This window comes from Kogia breviceps, chromosome 18 (assembly GCF_026419965.1).
Source record: "Kogia breviceps isolate mKogBre1 chromosome 18, mKogBre1 haplotype 1, whole genome shotgun sequence".
Classification (NCBI taxonomy): domain Eukaryota; kingdom Metazoa; phylum Chordata; class Mammalia; order Artiodactyla; family Physeteridae; genus Kogia; species Kogia breviceps.
The window spans coordinates 1,175,925-1,194,563 of record NC_081327.1 but is presented as its reverse complement, the minus strand read 5'-3'; the positions used below and the strand labels follow the sequence as shown (position 1 = coordinate 1,194,563).

At 43.3% G+C, this 18,639-nt stretch overlaps 1 protein-coding gene, 1 long non-coding RNA gene and 1 pseudogene across 8 annotated transcripts in view; 1 reads left to right on the top strand and 2 right to left on the bottom strand.

Annotated features, from left to right (window-relative positions):
• Nucleotides 1-12,581, bottom strand: part of ZNF550 (zinc finger protein 550) — a 59,388-nt gene extending 46,807 nt beyond the window's left edge. Inside the window, exons 1-4 of one of the 5 annotated variants that reach the window (XR_010837871.1) lie at nucleotides 12,334-12,572; nucleotides 9,820-9,938; nucleotides 9,486-9,722; nucleotides 5,619-6,378 (exon numbers count right to left, since the gene is read on the bottom strand). Coding sequence is in view for 1 of the 5 variants with exons in the window: in XM_067019976.1 (XP_066876077.1) it covers nucleotides 9,820-9,852 (33 nt within the window). In the remaining 4 variants the exon portion in view is untranslated. Of the gene's footprint in view, nucleotides 1-5,618; nucleotides 6,379-9,485; nucleotides 9,723-9,819; nucleotides 9,939-12,333 lie in introns of those variants that run through there. The other 4 variants (XR_010837868.1, XR_010837869.1, XR_010837870.1 and 1 more) reach the window with 4 other exon arrangements.
• LOC131745267 (mitochondrial import inner membrane translocase subunit Tim8 A pseudogene) lies at nucleotides 562-5,571 on the top strand (annotated as a pseudogene).
• A 95-nt stretch (nucleotides 12,582-12,676) lies between the features above and the next one.
• Nucleotides 12,677-18,624, bottom strand: LOC131744846 (uncharacterized). Of its 3 annotated transcripts, XR_009332211.2 has the most exons (4): nucleotides 18,433-18,564; nucleotides 14,872-14,921; nucleotides 13,245-13,343; nucleotides 12,677-12,870 (listed from the first exon to the last, which is right to left on the bottom strand). It is a non-coding gene; the product is annotated as an uncharacterized lncRNA (long non-coding RNA). The 3 variants fall into 3 exon arrangements; XR_010837714.1 differs by lacking the exons at nucleotides 14,872-14,921; nucleotides 18,433-18,564 and adding an exon at nucleotides 18,571-18,624; XR_010837713.1 differs by lacking the exon at nucleotides 14,872-14,921.
• Between the last annotated feature and the right edge of the window lie 15 nt (nucleotides 18,625-18,639).

The following is an 18,639-nucleotide window of genomic DNA, read 5'->3' as shown; positions in this document are numbered from 1 at the left end:
GTATTTATTTATTTATGTTTTACTTGGCCGTGTCAGGTCTTAGTTGCGGCATGCAGGATCTTCGTTACAGCATGCAGGATCTTTAGCTGCTGCGTGTGGGATCTTTAGCTGCGGCATGCTAACTCTTAGTTGCTGCATGTGGGATCTAGTTCCCTGACCAGGGATCGAACCCAGGCCTCCTGCATTGGAAGCATGGAGTCTTAGCCACTGGACCACCAGGGAAGTCCCTAAAGACTTTTACCTTTATGTCCAAATATTTTCTAAGAAGTTGCTTGTAGCATTAGGTTGAGTTTTTAAGTAGGAATGATCACTACTGTAAGGGTGAGAGAAGTTTCACATAAATCCTAGAAGTTTGGCTTTAGGTGAAAGATGCGAAGTCAATAGCAGGAGTAATTAACAGCAGTACTATCAGGAGTTAGATGTCACCATGCTGAGTCTGAGGTATTGCAGGCACCTCTAAGTGGACGTGTTAAGTGGGCATGTGAAAATATACACCTGGAGTTCAGGGAAGGAGGGGGTTCATGTAAAGTTACCCATAAGCAGGAGATTGGCACATGGACTATGTCAGACTTAAGAGGAACACCCCACAGGTTATGTGGCAATGCCATTAAGGCTGAAGGGAGGGTATTCTGCATGTACTGGCTCACTTGCCTGGACCCCTGGACAGGGGTGGTGGCTGTCATCATCACTAAGACAGGTGAGGAAGTACAGCGACCATGAGACAGAGTGTGTGTGTGTGCATGAGTGTGGGGGGGGGGGTAGGGGGGGAGGCTGTCATCATCACTAAGACAGGTTAGGAAGTACAGTGACCATGAGAGAGAGACACACACACACACACACAGAGAGAGAGAGAGAGAGAGAGAGAGAGAGAGAGAGAGAGAGAGAGAGAGGAGGGGTGTGTGTGTGCGTGTGGTGTGGGAGCTGGCCTCAGATGAAGACCCAGAAGTGACACGAAATTCCAAGGAAGTGAATAAGAGATTTATTGAGAGGCAAAGCAGTGAATGGAATCAGATGACACTGAGATAAGACCTGGTGCTGTTTTCCTCTCTACAGGCTCAGAGTTTTGTGATAACTCCTGGTGAAGCCTAAAGAGTGTCAGACTGGATGAGAGATTAGCTAAAGAGTAAATAAGGTCAATTTCTACCAAACATAAGAGAAGAACTTATACCAATCCATCTCAAAGTCTTCCAAAAGGCTGAAGAGGATGGAACACTCCCAAAGTCATTCTATGAAGCCACCACCACCCTGATACAAAAACCAGACAAAAACGCCACCAAAAAAGAAAATTACAGGCCAATATCTTTGATGAATATGGATGCAAAAATTCTCCACAAAATATTAGCAAACCGAATCCAACAACACATAAAAAAGATCATACAGCAGGATCAAGTTGGATTCATCCCACGGTCACAAGGATGGTTCAACATATGTAAATCAATCAATGTAATACACCACATCAACAAAAGAAAAGACAAAAACCACATGACCATCTCAATAGATGCAGAAAAAGCATTTGATAAAATTCAACATATATTCATGATAAAAACTCTCACCAAAGTGGGTATAAAGGGAACATATCTCAACATAATAAAAGCTATTTATGGGACTTCCCTGGTGGCGCAGTGTTTAAGAATCTGCCTGCCAATGCAGGGGACATGGGTTCGAGCCCTGGTCCAGGAAGATCCCTCATGCCACAAAGCAAGTAAGCCTGTACGCCACAACTACTGAGCCTGTGCTCTAGAGCCCGCGAGCCACAACTACTGAGCTTGTGTGCCAAAACTACTGAAGCCCATATGCCTAGAGCCCGTGCTCTGCAACAAGAGAAGCCACCACAATGAGAAGCCCATGCACTGCAACAAAAAGTAACCCCCACTCACTGCAACTAGAGAAAGCCTGCACACAGCAACAAAGACCCAATGCAGCCAAAAAAAAGCTACTTATGACAAACTCACAGCCAACATAATACTCAATGGTGAAAAGCTGAAAGCCTTCCTGTTAAAATCTGGAACAAGACAAGGATGCCCACCCTCACCACTTCTATTCAACATAGTATTGGAAGTCCTAGCCAGAGCAATCAAACAAGAAAAAGTATCCAAATTGAAAGGAAAGATGTAAAATTCTCATTATATGCAGATGACATGATACTACATATTGAAAACCCTAAAGACTCCACACAAAAACTACTAGAACTGATAAATGAATTCAGCAAGGTAGCAGGATACAAGATTAACACACAGAAATCATTTGCACTTCTTTACACTAACAATGAAATATCAGAAAGGGAAAGCAAGAAAACAATCCCTTTTACAACTGCATTAAAAAAATTAAAATACTTAGAAATAAACCTGATCAAGGATGTGCAAGACTTATATGCTGAGAGCTATAAAACACTGATAAAAGAAACTGAAGATGATTCAAAGAAATGGAAAGCTATCCCATGCTCTTGGGTTAGAAGAATTAATAGTGTAAAAATGGCCATACTACCCAAAGCAATCTACAGATTCAATGAAATCTCCATCAAATTACCCATGACATTTTTCACAGAACTAGAACAAAAAAATTCTAAAATTTATATGGACCCATAAAAGACCCATATTGCCAAAGCAATCCTGAGGAAAAAGAACAAAGCTGGAAGCATAACCCTCCCACACCACAAACAATACTACAAAGTTATAGTCATCAAAACAGCATGGTACTGGCATAAAAACAGACACATGGATCAATGGAACAGAAGAGAGAGCCCAGAAATAAACCCACACACCTATGGTCAATTAATTTTCAACAAAGGAGGCAAGAATATAAAATGGAAAAAAGACAGTCTCTTCAGGAAGTGGTGGTGGGAAAGCTGGACAGCCACATGTAAATCAATGAAGTTAGAACACTCCCTCATACCATACACAAAAATAAACTCAAAATGGCTTAAAGACTTAAACATGAGACATGATACCATAAAACTCTTAGAAGAGAACATATGCAAAACATTCTCTGACATAAAACATAGTAATGTTTTCTTAGGTCAGTCTTCCAAGGCAAAAGAAATAAAAGCAAAAATAAACAAATGGGACCTAATCAAACTTATAAGCTCTTGCACAGCAAAGGAAACCATGAACAAAACGAAAAGACAACCTAGGGACTGGGAGAAAATATTTGCAAACAATGTGATTGACAAGGGCTTAATTTCCAAAATATACAAACAGCTCATACAACTCAGTAACAACAAAAAACAAATAACCCAACAAAAAAAATGGACAGAGACCTAAATAGACTTTTCTCCAAAGGACATACAGATGGTCAATAGGCACATAAAAAGATGCTCAATGTCGCTAATTGGTAGAGAAATGAAAATCAGAACTATAATGTGGTATCACCTCACACTGGTCAGAATGGCCATCATGAAAAAGTCAACAAATAAATGCTGGAGAAAGTGTAGTGAAAAGAAAACCCTCCTATGCTGTTGGTGGGTATGTAAGCTGGTAAAGCCACTATGGAGAACAGTATGGAGCTTCCTTAAAAAACTAAAAATAGAGTTACCATATGATCCAGCAATCCCACTCCTGGGCATACATCTGGAGAAAACGCTAATTCAAAAAGATACATGCACCCCTATGTTCACAGCAGCACTATTTACAATAAATAGCCAAGACATGGAAACTACATAAATGTCCAACAGATGGAAGGATAAAGATGTGGTGTGTGTACATACACACACACACACACACACACACACACACACACACACACACACACACACACACACACACTGGAATACTACTCAGCCATAAAAAAGGATGAAATAATGCTATTTGCAGCTACATGGATGGACCTAGAGGTTATCATACTAAGCAAAGTAAACCAGAAAGAGAAAGACAAATACCATATGATATCCCTTATACGTGGAATCTAAAATATGATACAAATGAACTTATTACAAAACAGAAACAGGGGCTTCCCTGGTGGCACCGTGGTTAAGAAGCCGCCTGCCAATGCAGGGTACACGGGTTCGAGCCCTGGTCCGGGAAGATCCCATATGCCATGGAGCAACTAACCCCGTGCACCACAACTACTGAGCCTGTGCTCTAGAGCCCTCGAACCACAGCTACTGAGCACACGCGCCACAGCTACTGAAGCCTGTGCACCTAGAGCCCGTGCTCCACAACAAGGGAAGCCACCGCAATGAGAAGCCAACGCACCCCAACAAAGAGTAGCCCCCACTCACCACAACTAGAGAAAGCCCGTGCACAGCAACAAAAACCCAATGCAGCCAAAAATAAATGGTAATAAATAAAATATTAAAAAATATTAAAAAACAAAACAAAACAGAAGCAGACGTGAAGGTTGGTGAGTTGGTGAGGAGTTCATCTTGGCACGCGTGGCCGCACTGGGATAGATTCCTCCTCATCTTCCTCCGCAGCGGGTTTGGGCTCGGTTGACTGGCAGCTGCAGCATTTCATGGAGGTAGAGACTCAGAAGCAGCGCTTCCAGCAACTGGTGCAACAGATGACAAAACTTTGTTGGGAAAAGTTCATGGACAAGCCTGGGCCAAAGTTGGACAGTCCGGCTGAGGCCTATTTTGTGAACTGCATCGGGCGCTTCATTGATACAAGCCAATTCAACTTGAATCAACTGGAACAGACCCAGAAATCCAAGCCAGTCTTCTCAGAAAGCCGTTCTGACTGACCTCAGCATTACCTCTTTGGAAAAGGAAGGTAGTTCAAGAAATGAAGAGCAGTTGATGGGATGGTTGAAGAAAAGGCTATGGGGGGATCGGCTCCCACCTTTGTCACTCTTGGGACATCCTGTCATTTGAGAATGAACAAAGACCAATTTGTGTGTGTGTGTGGGGGGTTTAAGGGTCAAATGTGTTTGGGGTTGTGTTTTTTAATGCTAATATTGGGAAAACAAATGCCAGATGAATGTAAAATTCTACTAGATGTATATTACTGTATGAGGGACGAAGCTTTTCTCATAGTCCCATTAACTGCTCCCTACAATTTTAATAGTGGAACTGCTCTATAATTTGATAGTGGGACCACATAGGTAATAATCTGTTAGTTGTGTGGATTCGTTTCAGATTTCTAGAGAGATTGACATACATCTTTGTGTCTCTCAGAAAGGGCAGCAGCAGGGGAAAGAGTAATTTGGTACTTGACTGTAGGCCTCCTCATCTAGTGTTTGACTATCAGTGCTGGAAAAGAAGATGTATGGAATATTCAAACAGTAAATTTCACCTTTCTAGATGATTTCTCTCCCTTATACTGTGATTCAGTTAAATATCTATATAAAGTACAGTCTTGAGCTAGTACAGGTAGCCTGAGAGTCTAGAGGCCTTTGGTTAAAGGAATCTAGCCAGTGAACATAGTTCTCATAACAAACTGCCACAAGGAAGAAGTTAACTTACCCTGTATATTGGGGTCCAAAAAAATTTAAAGATGTGCCTAAATGAAAAAATAAGTTATAAAGATTTAGGCCACTCAAAACCTAACAGCAGTTTCAGGTAGAGGTGCATGCCTAATGTAAATCAGCATAGTTTCCGTTTAGCACGTTCTTTTAATCACTGAAATAAAAGATTCTACCAGGAAAAAAAAAAAAAACAGAAACAGAAAGAGACTCACAGATATAGAAAACAAACTTACGGTTACCAAAAGGGAAAGGGAGTGGAAGGAGGGATAAATTAGGAGCTTAGGATAAACAGATACAAACTACTATATACAGATAAACAACAAGGTCCTACTGTAGAGCACAGGGAACTATATTCAATATCTTGTAATAAACCATAATGGAAAAGACAAGAGTAAATGAGGTCAGCTGGGAGTCTCTTGGGCTGTGGTGGGAGAGGTGGGGTTGGGCTTTGAATGAGAGGAGCTAGATAGAAAAAAGGTGTGACTGGCGTAGGGTCAGCACATGCAATACTGGAGAAGACGTAGGGCTTGTGACTTCCACACAAGGTCAAAACCTGTGTTCCTGTTTTATTGGGTTGGCCAAAAAGTTCGTTCGGGTTTTCCGGTAAGATGCTACCGAAAAACCCGAACCAACTTTTCTGGCCAATCCAGTATTTTGTAACTCTTGCAGTTTTAGGTTTTTCTGTATATGTCTATGATCCATAGTTATTTAATTTTTATAAGTTCTCTTTGCATACCCAATTGCACACCCAACTGCTACCACACACTGATCTAACAAATCATTCTTTCTATACCAAATTGCTTTTGTTCCTTCACTGAAAAACAACTGATCAGTTGTGTGTATGTTTATTTCTAGACCTCCTATTCCCTTACATTTATCTATTTGTATTTACACTAGCACTTTCTTGTTTCCAGGTTGTTTTGGCTATTCTTGGTCCTTTGCACTTGCATTGTCATTGTAGAATCCACTTCGCAATTTCTATTAAAAAAAAAAAAAAAAAAAGAGAGCTTACCGAGATTTTGACTTGGATTTCACTTAACACATAGATCAATTTAGAAGGTTGAGTGTTACAATCCATAAATGTGAGATATTTCTCCTTTTACTTGGGTCTTAATTTTTTTTTTCTAATTTTTAAAATTCTGTTTACCCATCTTGCATGTATTTTCTACATCTGATGGTATGCTAAATTTTTAATTGTATTGACTGTATTTTCTTATTTTTTCGTATTTTTCCTACTCTGGCCTTTGGGGCCTTATTCCTAGCGAGGCTATCCCTCTCAGAGCTAGCTAATTTCTGCAGGTAACAAATTCCTCCCCTATAAGCATGCTTGTTATATACAAACCGACCAATCTGGAGCCTGTACCCCCAACCATAACCTTATCAAACTCACACACCAAACCAATAATCCTCCCTGCCCTACACCATACCTAGCTCTGGTATAGGTACCTAGCTCTGGTACCTATACCAGAGCTAGGTACGGGACAACTAGGGTCCACCCTGCCAAAATGGAGCCCGCTGAAAAATTTCAAACTGTCTGTCTTAGTCTTATAGGTCTGCTATAACAGAACACCATAGACTGGGTGATTTATGAAGAACAGACATTCATTTATCCCAATTCTGGTGACTGGAAGTCCTCCAATGCCATAAAGTTGCCTCACAATTGGGTGAAGGTCCTCTTCTGGGTGGCAACTAGGGATGACCCCTGTAGCCCAGAGTCTGCCAGAATTTTTCAAGGCTGTGAGCCATGCTCTTCTTGACCTGCCTCCTGAGCAGAAGGTGGAGGCCCAGCATATGTGGCCCAATATGACATGCTGTGCTTCCTGTTTCTAGGGAACCGTGTAAATGTCCTTCTTCATAATAACTTCCATGTCTGCATGTCTCACAGTGCATGATTAAAACAAGTCCCTGGTACATTTCAACACAGACATTTGGGGCAGGGAGGGGGGATCTGAAGTTCTCAACTGTTTATTGCTATTGCAAATAGAATGGTTTCTTCAAGCTTCAGATACTCAGTCGTTCTAGCAGGTTTTTTTGGTTAATGTTATGTTTTGTTTTTTATTGAAGTATAGCTGATGTACAATGTTATATAAATTACAGGAGTACAATATAGTGATTCCCAATTTTTAAAGGTTGTACTCCATTTATAGTTATAGAATATCGGCTATATTCCCTGTGTTATACAATATATCTTTGTGGCTTATTTTGTGCATCACAGTTTGTACCTCTGATTCCCCTACCCTTATATGGCCCCTCCCCCCTTCCTTTTCCTCACAGGTAACCACTAGTTTGTTCTCTGTATCTGTGAGTCAGCTTCTTTCTTGTTATATTCACTAGTTTGTTGTATTTTTAAGATTCCACATATAAGTGATATGATACAGTATTTGTCTTTCTTTATCTGACTTATTTCACTTAGCATAATACCCTCCAAGTCCATCCATGTTGTTGCAAATGGCAAAATTTCATTCTTTTTTATGGCTGAGTAGTATTCCATTGTATATGTTTATTCTGGGTTATGCTTTGTTTGGAAATCCCATAGAGTTTTCTCCATAGATCAGTTTTATTTTTTCCTTAACAATGTGAGTAATTTTACTTTTTATTGCCTCATTATTGTGACTATAACCTCCATCTCAATACTGAACAGAAGTCTAGTTTTATTAAATCTTCCAGTATAATATTGAACGAAAGTCTTACTTAATTTGGCTTTGTCTTATTTTTCTACTTTCTTAAGGGACAACATGCCATTAAGTTGAGGCCATTCTTTTTGCGTATGCGTTTGGTCTATAAATTTTAAAATTACAAATAAAAATATAGGTATTTACTCCATTAAAAAAAAGCTTCACAGTGAAACCTAGACTGGTATTTGAACAATATTCAGGTATCACAGCCGACTCAAGTTGATATATAAAATTAATCATCACAAGCCCACCTCTTGTCAACTTGGCACCATACAAACTTAAACCACTCCTTATCTCCAAATAAAGACAACAACAAGGTCATGATACAACTATCCTGTGTACAACCAAAAATACAATAACTCTTTCTTCAGAAAGGAGACAGATTCCCTGGGTAACATTCACTCTCCTCCTTGATATCCTATAACCAAATACTATTATATAAATTTAACAATACTTAAATACTGTGATGTGAAGTCAACACATCTTCTGATAAATGATAAGGGGGTGAAAGAAGGAAGAAAATGATATTGGCTGTACACACACATTCATGACAAAAATTAGGAAGAAATACTCACGACATTACTGATTACTATCCTCACTTCTGTTAATGGTCACATGAGCTAACTAATATGTAGCTCTTCCACAATCCATTCTATGTTCCTTTTGTCCTCAGCAGCACCTCGAATGGTCATTTTTTATTCCCTGGTGGGGTGACCAAAGCATTCTTTCCTGAAGGGTCTGGGCCATGAGTTGTCCTGCCTGAAGTAGGCTGTGGATAGTTTTCCATTGACTTTACTTTAGATCATGACAAGACATCTTAAGGGATCTCTGCATTCCAGACACACACTTCCTTTGTGCAAGTAGCAGTGACAAGTATAGTACAATTTGCACCTGATAATCAGATTCAGTCACCAGAGCCAGCACACTAACTCTTACTTTGCCTGTTGATTCAGGAGCATAAGTAGTGCAAAGTGGCAGACTGGCAGTGTTACTCTCCAGGACAACAGAATCATTCTACTGTGGTAGTGAAAGCACTCTTCCCTTTGCAACTAAGATCTCTACACAATCAGTGCTTCATGAAGGCAGGAAGCAAAAATTTTCCCTAGTGCCTCTCTATGGATAACTGTCAGTGGTGCCACTCACATATCTACCCCTTGATTCCTGGACACATCAATCCAGACTATGGGAGAAATAGTCCTATTTGTTGTTTGATGATTCAGAGCCTACACAGTTTCCTGGGGAATCTTTCCCTGGCCCTCCAAGTATTGCCACATAGCAATCTGCCCAGGACACAGGAAACATGTGAATATCATGTAGACACCAAGGACCTTTGAACCGAGATTGTGCTATTCAGGAAGATCCCTGCGTGGCACTGATGACAAATGCCATGTAGAGGTCTGCCTGACTCACCCTCTCTTCTGAGAACAGCCCTGCTAACTGGGCTGCGGGGACACCTGACCTCACCAGGCTGGGCCGGTCAGCTTCCCTCCTGTGGAATCTGGAAAAGGGACCTCAGACTGAGGCCCGAGGGTGCTGGGCACTGGGATGGGGGCTGCTGTGTTCAGAAGGACATCACTTCTATCCCACCAATCACTGCTACAGACACAGGGAGACCAGGCAGGAGAAGGGACCAGAAAACTGCAGGACCTGTGGGGAGGAGGAAAGGTGACTCCTGTAACCTTTCTGATCAGCCCAGAAACACGGTGGGTGGGGTCCCCCACAGGTGTGAGAGCTGAGCACTTACCCAGTGAGACCAGAAGCTCAAAGTCTCCAGCATCACCTCCTGGTAAAGAGTCCTCTGGTCCAGGTCAAGTTGTCTCCACTCCTCTTGGTCACAGCCACATTCTTAAAGGTCACCACCACCTGGAGAGTCAAACACAGGTAGTGGTGTTGGCCTTGTGCACTTGGATGGGATCAACCCTGTCACTCTGTTGCTGGTGAAGATGCAGAGACCCAGGCTTGAATCACCGAGGCCTCCGGATCGCCAAGTACTGTGTTGGGCTCAAGGGGGAAGCAGATGCAACCTTGGGACATAATGCAATTATGGCTCAGAGAAAAGCCTCCCATGAAGGAAGTCACTGGAGATGACACAGACAGTGTCACAGTGACACAGATAGTGGTGTTCCAAGAGGACTGGGGAGAGATGGTAAGTGCTCTGGGAAAAATGATCATGATGATAATTCCAACAATGGTAACAGTAAAGTGACAGCAACTAAGCCTCCCTTGTCCTCACAGTGCACCTGCCCCAAGTTGAGGCCTTTACACAATAAGATCCCTTGCTCAGGAGCCAGACTCCCAGGGTTTGAATCAAGACTCTGGAATTTGACACTTCCTGCCAGTGCGACCACAGGGAGGACATCCCATCATTTCTTTAAGCCTCAATTTCTTCATCAATACAACAATCAGTCCCACTTCATCAGGCAGTTTGGAGAACTAAAGAGAAAATGTTTACGTGGCAGATGCTGGACTGCCTGGCACAGTTACGTGTTCAATGTATTTTGTGACTCTTAGTAATCCTCCCACAGCCCATGAGGTAAATGCCATCATCACCTCCGTGTCACAGCCAGAGGTCTGAGACCCAGGCAGCTCTAGAAAATCAGTCACAACCTCAAATTTAAGGAGCAGAAGTGGGAATTGAACATCCAGTAAAAGCAGGAACAGAGTTGCCAGAAGATTGGCAGGTGGGGCAGGGGTACCTTAGCCAGAATTATTATAAAACAGCCAGGAAAAGAGTATCTTAAGAGGTGACACTGATGCACAGGAAGGGTGAGGAGAGACAGCCCTGCAGAGAACTGGGAACAGGGCCTCAGACAAAGAGAAGTGCAAGTTGAAGCTGCAAACTGGGCAGGAGTTTTACAAGTTCAGGACTGCCTGGCCGTGTGTGGTGAGTGAGGGAAAAATGGAGGGAAAAAAGCTTGGAGGTAAGCAAGGGGCAGATCAAGTAGAGAGAGCCCTGTGGGCCATAGTTGGGAGAAAGACTGTATTTATTGTAAGTGTGAGGCAAGCACCTGAGGGCGAGACCCATTCGTTCACTGAACCATTGTTGAGTACAAAGCCCAGGCTGTTGTTCTAGGTCCTGAGCAGCAACAGGTGCTCATGCTCAGGGGCTGGGAAGAGATCCTAAACAAGCAACTAAATAAATGAGCAAGACAATGTCACGGGGACCCAAAGATTCCAAAATCAAGAAAACAGCGCGAGAAGAGAAGAGGTTACAGTCTGCTTTTGACAGGGCACCAGGGAAAGCCTCTTTCAAGACAGCACACTGGAGTGAGTCGGATATAAAGTGAGGAAGGAGCCAAGTGAATGGGAAGTTAACAAATAAGACACGTCCTGACAGCAGTCAGGACTATATTGAGGGTACTCGGGGCCACGGCTATGGAGTTACCCTGGACCTCTTGTGTTTTTGTGTCCAAAGGGACAGCAAGCTCCTGCACATTATCGTCACTTACCATATGTAACTGAACCTCAAACAGGAAAACAGATTCAGTGGGAAGCCAGTTCCACTGGCTGTAAACTGGAAGACAAATTCCTTGGCCTTGGGGGGCACCCTGCCTGTCCTGACACCTTTTCTGTCCTAGCAGACTGCAATCCCCAAGCTGCTGCAGGCTACTCCGGCCTCTTCCCCACCCCAGTCCTTATCTTTGTAGAGGTTACACAGCTGGGAAACCCAAGGGTCAGATTCCCCCAGGGAATCCCCTCTAAGATCAACAAAGGCTCAGGAGGCACCTCCGTGGAAAGAGAGCCAGAGCGATGCTCCCTGCACCGTGCTAGACGTGGGGGGATACACGTCACCCATGTGCTTTTTCTAGTTCCCTCAAACCCAGTTGGAGGAACTTTAATATTCCTGTTTTGTGCCCGAGAAAACACAAACCAAGGGCAACAGGGAAAGCTGCTCAAGGTCCTCGATTCGGGAAGGGGCGGGGCCGCAACACACAGAAAGGTCTCTGGACTATGCGGCCTGCGCTCCTCCCTGCGGGTCCTTCCACGCCAGCGGTATGGGGTCAGGGGGATTCGGGAAGCCACATCTCTCTCTACCACACAGAGTCCCACTGACTGACAGAAATGGGACCCTCCGTGTGAAGACCCTAACCTGGATTCCCACCCGGAGCACAAGCGACCCCATCCCGAGGCTCCGACAAACAATGCCCTGGGGAGGACAAGGTGACGACTCACAGGACACCACAATCCTGCACAGCAGCGCGCCTCGGCCACGTGGGTGGGGTCCGAGCGGGCGTGGTCTGGCGCACAGTCCACTCACCTGCGCCGGGGTCACCAGCGCCGCCATCGCACCGCGGGGAGCGTAGGGCCACGTGAGGGCGCCGGAGACCGGCGGGTCCAGCGGGCTTAGCTGACCCTCCCCCAGGTCGTACAAAGGCACAGGTGGGCCCTACTGGCTGTCCTCCCCGCTCCGTCCCTAAGTCCCGTGAAGAGCTCGTAGTGGATGGGGACACACCAGCCGCACCACAAAGAATAGCGCTCTCCTCAGGCGCAGGAAGTCCCACCTCTGACAACGCGAGCCGGTAACGCCCCTTTTCTGTGACGCCATCAGTCCGGCCCTCACAGCCATCCCGCAAAGCACAGCCTGCTGGGTAGTGTAGTTCTTTTTTAAAAAAAATTTTATTTATTAACTCATTCATTCATTCATTCGTTCATTCATTATGCGCTACGTCTTCGTTGGGGCCCACGGGCTTCTCTGGTTGTGGCGCGCGTGGTAGCGTAGTTCTTGTTCTGTAGCAGGCCGGGAGAGGGTCTCTGTTCCTTCTGGGAACCTGGGGCCCAGAGACCTGGAGAGGAGCTGGCAAAGGAAATGCAGAGGCTCTAATGAAGGAGGCGAGCCATGGGATGTTCCTAAAGGGGACAATCCAGATTTCCCTGTTGTGTTTTTTGCGTCTTGTCATTTAAGATGCTCGGAACATAACAAGTGGACATACTATATTGTAAATTTTTTAATGTTCGTATTTTGCTGCCTCAGCATCCCCAAAGACTGGCTGTGAGCACATCCCCACCCCACCCCGGGTGACTGGGTACACCAGAGTGATGAGGCTGTGGCCCCAACTCAAGTTCCCCTTCTTGTCCTCCCATGACTTAGTGACATTCCAACCCACCAATGAAATCCCCTCATGAATCTTGCCTGGGTACTCCACCCTGATCCCCAGTAATGGCACTTACCTAGGGGCCCCACTCTTCTCCTGCTTCGTTGAGAATGCTCCCCCGGTGCTCCTCCTATATGGCTCCTGTGTGGGGTGGCATGCCAGTCTCTTCTAGGACCTGTGAATATAATAAATCCTTTATATGCCTCTAAGGGTACAATTTCCACAACTGTGTTGTAATGCTCCATAAAGACCCCACAAGTGGGACTTACTTTTCTCTTCACCATATTGGGGAGTAACACATGATATGATATCACTCAGATACAAAGTACCTTCAATCATAGCCACAAACTAATAAACATTATCTTGTTCCTTTTCAAATACATGTGGATGGAAGCTTTACAATCAGTTTTGTGAGTTTCAGTATATTTGCTCAGAGTCAAGAGAGAAAGGGCTTCACACATGGCCATTACTGGGATGTTGGGGAGAAAGAGGTTGGGTATCCCCAAAAAAGATGGACAGTAGTGAAATCTTGTCTATAAACTTTTAAATAAATTGATGAGGTTCATCAAAAGTAAGTTGGGAGGGCTTCCCTGGTGGCGCAGTGGTTGAGAATCCGCCTGCCGATTCAGGAGACACGGGTTCGTGCCCTGGTCCGGGAAGATCCCACATGCCGCGGAGCAACTAAGCCCGTGAGCCATGGCCGCTAGGCCTGTGCGTCCGGAGCCTGTGCTCCGCAACGAGAGAGGCCACAACAGTGAGAGGCCCGCATACCGCAAAAAAAAAAAAAAAAAAAAAAAAAAAAAGTAAGTTGGGAAAATATAGGGTAGATTTTTTTAATGAGGGTGCTTTGACATAAATTATAATTTTAAGCATATGTTATTATCCAAGTATCTTTATTTTGTCCCTTCTGTTTTTTGAAGATGTATTACCTTTAAAGGGAGATATTGTTTTGTAGACTGCATTCAGCAAACAGGAACACAAAGGAAAACCTGAATGCACACACTGCAATGCCACTCAGTCACAAACTGCATGCTTTTTGTTTTTTTTTCCCCTGGCCAGGCTGCACGGATTTCGGGGATCTTAGCTCCCCGACTAGGGATAGAACCTGGGGTCATGGCAGTGAAAGTGCCAAGTCCTAACTACTGGACCGCCAGGGAATTCCCCCAAAATGGCACTGCTCTTCAACTTTATGTAGCTCAAAGCTTCAGAGATAATTTTGTAGGCTTCAGTATGTGCAATCAAGGAACAATTAAAAAAGAGTTAAGCCAAGATCATGACAGGGGAAATGGATGATATCTGTCAGGATGCCAAGTAGGCAGTAGATGATGTGGCATTCTGCCTGTTTCCCACACAAAATAATTCAAAATAATTCTTTCCTGCATGAGTACATCTCAGTGTTTCTGTTGAAACCCCAGCAAGTCAAACTATTTTTTCCATATATTTCTAACTCAGTTTCCTGAAATAAATACTGCTATGGTCTCAGTGTTTGTTTCCCCCTCAATTCTTATGTTCAAAACCTAATGCCTAGTGTCATGATATTAGGACATAGGATCCTTGGTAGGTGGTTAGGTCAGAAGGGCTCTACCTTCATGAAAGTAACTAGTGCCCTTATAAAAGAGGGCCGGGAAAGTTCACTGCATTTACAATATGAGCACATGGCAAGAAGAAGGAGGCTATCTATGAAACAGGAAGTGGGCTCTCACCAGACACTGAATCCATGGGAAACTTGAGTTTGGACTTCCAGCCTCCAGAGCTGTGAGAAATAAATGCCTGTTGATTATAAGCCACCCAGTATATGATGTTTTCTTACAGCAGTTCAAATGGACTAAAACAGATAAAATTAATTTTTAAATATGAGACTTATCTGGGACTTCCTTGGCAATAGAGTGCTTAAGATTCAGCACTCCCAATGAGGGGGGCATGGGTTCGATCCCTGGTCGTGAAGCTAAGATCCTGCTTGCTGCATGGCGCAGCCAAATAAATAAATAAATAATAAAATAAAATAAAATAAGATGGACTTCCCTGGTGGTCCAGTGGGTACTCCATGCTCCCAATGCAGGGGGCCTGGGTTCGAACCCTGGTCGGGGAACTAGATCCCCCATGCATGCCACAACTAAGAGTTCCCATGCCACAACTAAGAGTCCACAAGCCGCAACTAAGAGCCCACATGCCACAACTGAAAAAGATCCTGCATGCCACAACTAAACATGCCACAACGAGGATCACACACACTGCAACTAAGACAGGGTGCAGCCTAAATAAATAAATATTTTTTTTAAATAAGAGACTTATCTGAAAAGAAGAGCCACTTACTAAATGTTTTTTCCTACTAGGAGAGTGGCTACCACGATCACAGTCTTAGCATGTGTGCAACAGGTGCACCTTATCCCTGAGATAAACATTTCACTATTGTTTGAGCATGATGTTAGTGGTCCAAATAATTATCCTGAAAAATTGCTAAATAGAGTTGAGGATCAAGCTCTTGCCTCCCTGATCTTTACAAACTGTATTTTGAGGTAATTGAACGGAAGATTATGGAAAAAGTCTTCTTTACAGAGGATTTCTAGCTAATAAATGCAGAAATAGCAGTAGAAGTAGGTGAAATGTTTCAACAGCTTATAAAATAATCAACGAACCAATTATCATCAGTGCATGCTGATACAATAGATAAAAGATGCATGGAAACTTGGTTCCTGGAGAGAAACGCTAATAACATTGGAACCCAAACACAAAAGAGAGACACCCAGACATCAGAACAGGCTTATGTGATAGAGTCACAATTTCTTAGCATTGTGTGTGGAGTATTATGGCCAAAGGATGAATCTGAATTTCCAACTTGTTTGGATGGCAAGATTATTCACTGAAATTGTGAATGAATTTCTGTTATTCATGATGAGTTCATGGTGTGTTTGAGACATTCAGGTGGACGCATTGGATCAAGGAGGTGGATGGGCATTCGGAAAAGAATTAGGATCTGAGTTAGGGCTGGACACAGACACTTACCAGCTGGCTGAGCAGCATGAAGGGTGTTTTGAAAACAAGAAATATGAAAATATTTTTCTTCTTATTTAAGAATTTACTGTATATCTGCACTAACTTTAGAGCAATGGGAAAATGTAGAGAATCTAGATATATACAAACCCTAATAATGTCAATTTATTTCCAGTAAAGTTGCCAAAGCCATGTAAGGGGGAAAGGATAATATTTTGAACAAATTTGCCAGAAAAATCATATGGTGGGGCTTATGTTAAAAATGAATTTAGGGGGCTTCCCTGGTGGCCCAGTGGTTGAGAGTCCTCCTGCCAATGCAGGGGACACGAGTTTGTGCCCCGGTCTGGGAGGATCCCACATGCCGCGGAGCGGCTGGGCCGGTGAGCCATGGCCGCTGAGCCTGTGCGTCCGGAGCCTGTGCTCCGCAACGGGAGAGGCCACAACAGCGAGAGGCCCGCGTACCGCAAAAAAAATAAAAATAAAAATAAATAAATAAATTTAGGGACTTCCCTGGTGGCACAGTGGTTAAGAATCTGCCTGCCAATACAGGGGACACGGGTTCGATCCCTGTTCCGGGAACATCCCACATGCTGCAGTGCAACTAAGCCCACGAGCCACAACTACTGACGCCGCATGCCTAGAGCCCACGAGCCACAACTACTGAAGCCCGTGAGCCACAATTACTGAGCCCACATGCTGCAACTACTAAAGCCCATGTGCCCAGAGCCCGTGCTCCACAACAAGAGAAGCCACCACAACGAGAAGCCCGTGCACTGCAACGAAGAGTAGCCCCCGCTCCCTGCAACTAGAGAAAGCTCACGTGCAACAACGAAGACCCAGCGCAGCCAAAAATAATAAATAAATTAAAAAAAAAAAAAAAAAGAATGTTGCCTTCAGTAGTTCCCTGGTGGTCCAGTGGTTAGGAGTCGGCCATGGGCCTGGGTTCAATCCCTATGCGGGGAACTAAGATCATGCAAGCCGGGCAGTGGGGCCAAAAAATATATATATATATATTGCCTTCTCAGGTTTTAAATCTTCCTCTTTTTAATTTGTAGTAATTAAAAATATAGTAGTACTTATTGAATTTATTATTTATACATTAACTCTTTAAAAATTATAGGTAGATCTTTTAAATTATAGGTAATTTAAAAATTATAGGTAGCTCAATATCTTCTTAAAGAATTTTTTTCTTGTTTCAATTTTAATTATTTTTAAATAAAAGAAGCCTGCTATTATTTGTGCATATGCTGTGAAAACTTTTATATTTGCCTTGAGGACTCCTGCAAGGCATGCCAAATTAATAGTGTTGTAGAATGTGAAATAAAATGGAGTCACTGATGTCAAGTGATTTTTTTTTTTTTTTTTTTTTTTTTTTTTTTGTCAAGTGATTTTAACGTGGAGCTGGGAAGCTATTAATTAGTGGACATCCTGCACCTCCCCACCTGGTGAAACCATGAACTTTTGATCTGAGCCGACCTGCAAATATTCCAAGGAGTTTGCAGTAACACTTGCAACTTGTCACACTAATGGACTATTACTTCCCTTTAGTGATAGCCTTAGTACACAATCCTGTTCAACCAAGACTAGCTTCTGCCTCCAATTCCAATTAAAATTCTGTAATACAAAACTCTCTTTGCATTTAAAATCCGCTGAATTTTACTCGCTAGCAGAATACCTTTAGGGCTGCTACTTGAATACGTGTCCCGAATTGCAATTCTGTGATCCCAAGTAAATGTGTTGTGCTTGGTTACTGCCTCTCAGGTTAACTGAGGTGGACAGTATCGACGATAGACTGTTATCTAACTTTATGTAGTTATTATTTTAGCCAGTAATGAAGCACACCGAGATATTTTGTTGCGTATATAATTCCCCTTTTCATTCTAAAATCTTATTGAATTGATTTTTCTTACTTGAAAACTCTTACAAGATTTTCATAAAGAAACAAAAACAACAAATAAGGACTGTGGCTTGTCTCAGTCTTTTCACAACTGTAATGCATTTTTTTCTAATCCTATATCAAGTTTTATGCTGAGAAATACGAGTTAAATCAGAATTTTATAAAGGTTATGGATACAGGCTTTGCTGAGTTTAATTTTATGTGTTTTTATTTAATTTTTTTAAACTTTGAAATATAGTTGATTTACAAGGTTCCCTTAGTTTCAGGGGATGTAAATACATTTTTTTTCCTGGCCGCGCCATGCACCTTAGGGGATCATAGTTGCCTGACTGGGGATCGAACCCGCACCCCCTGCAGTAGAAGCCCGGAGTCTTACCCACTGTACCACCAGGGAAATCCCTTGACGCGTTTTTAATTTGTCCTTCCCGAACCGACTTGGCCCATTAGTGCCCAAACAGGCTTGGGGTGGGTCTCGTCCGCACCGCACTCGGTGGCGTGAGGGGAACTACGTTACCTAGAAGACTGTGCGCGGCCCGGCTTGTTCTCCGCACCAATGAAGGCCCCAAACAGAGGTTCTTCCGGG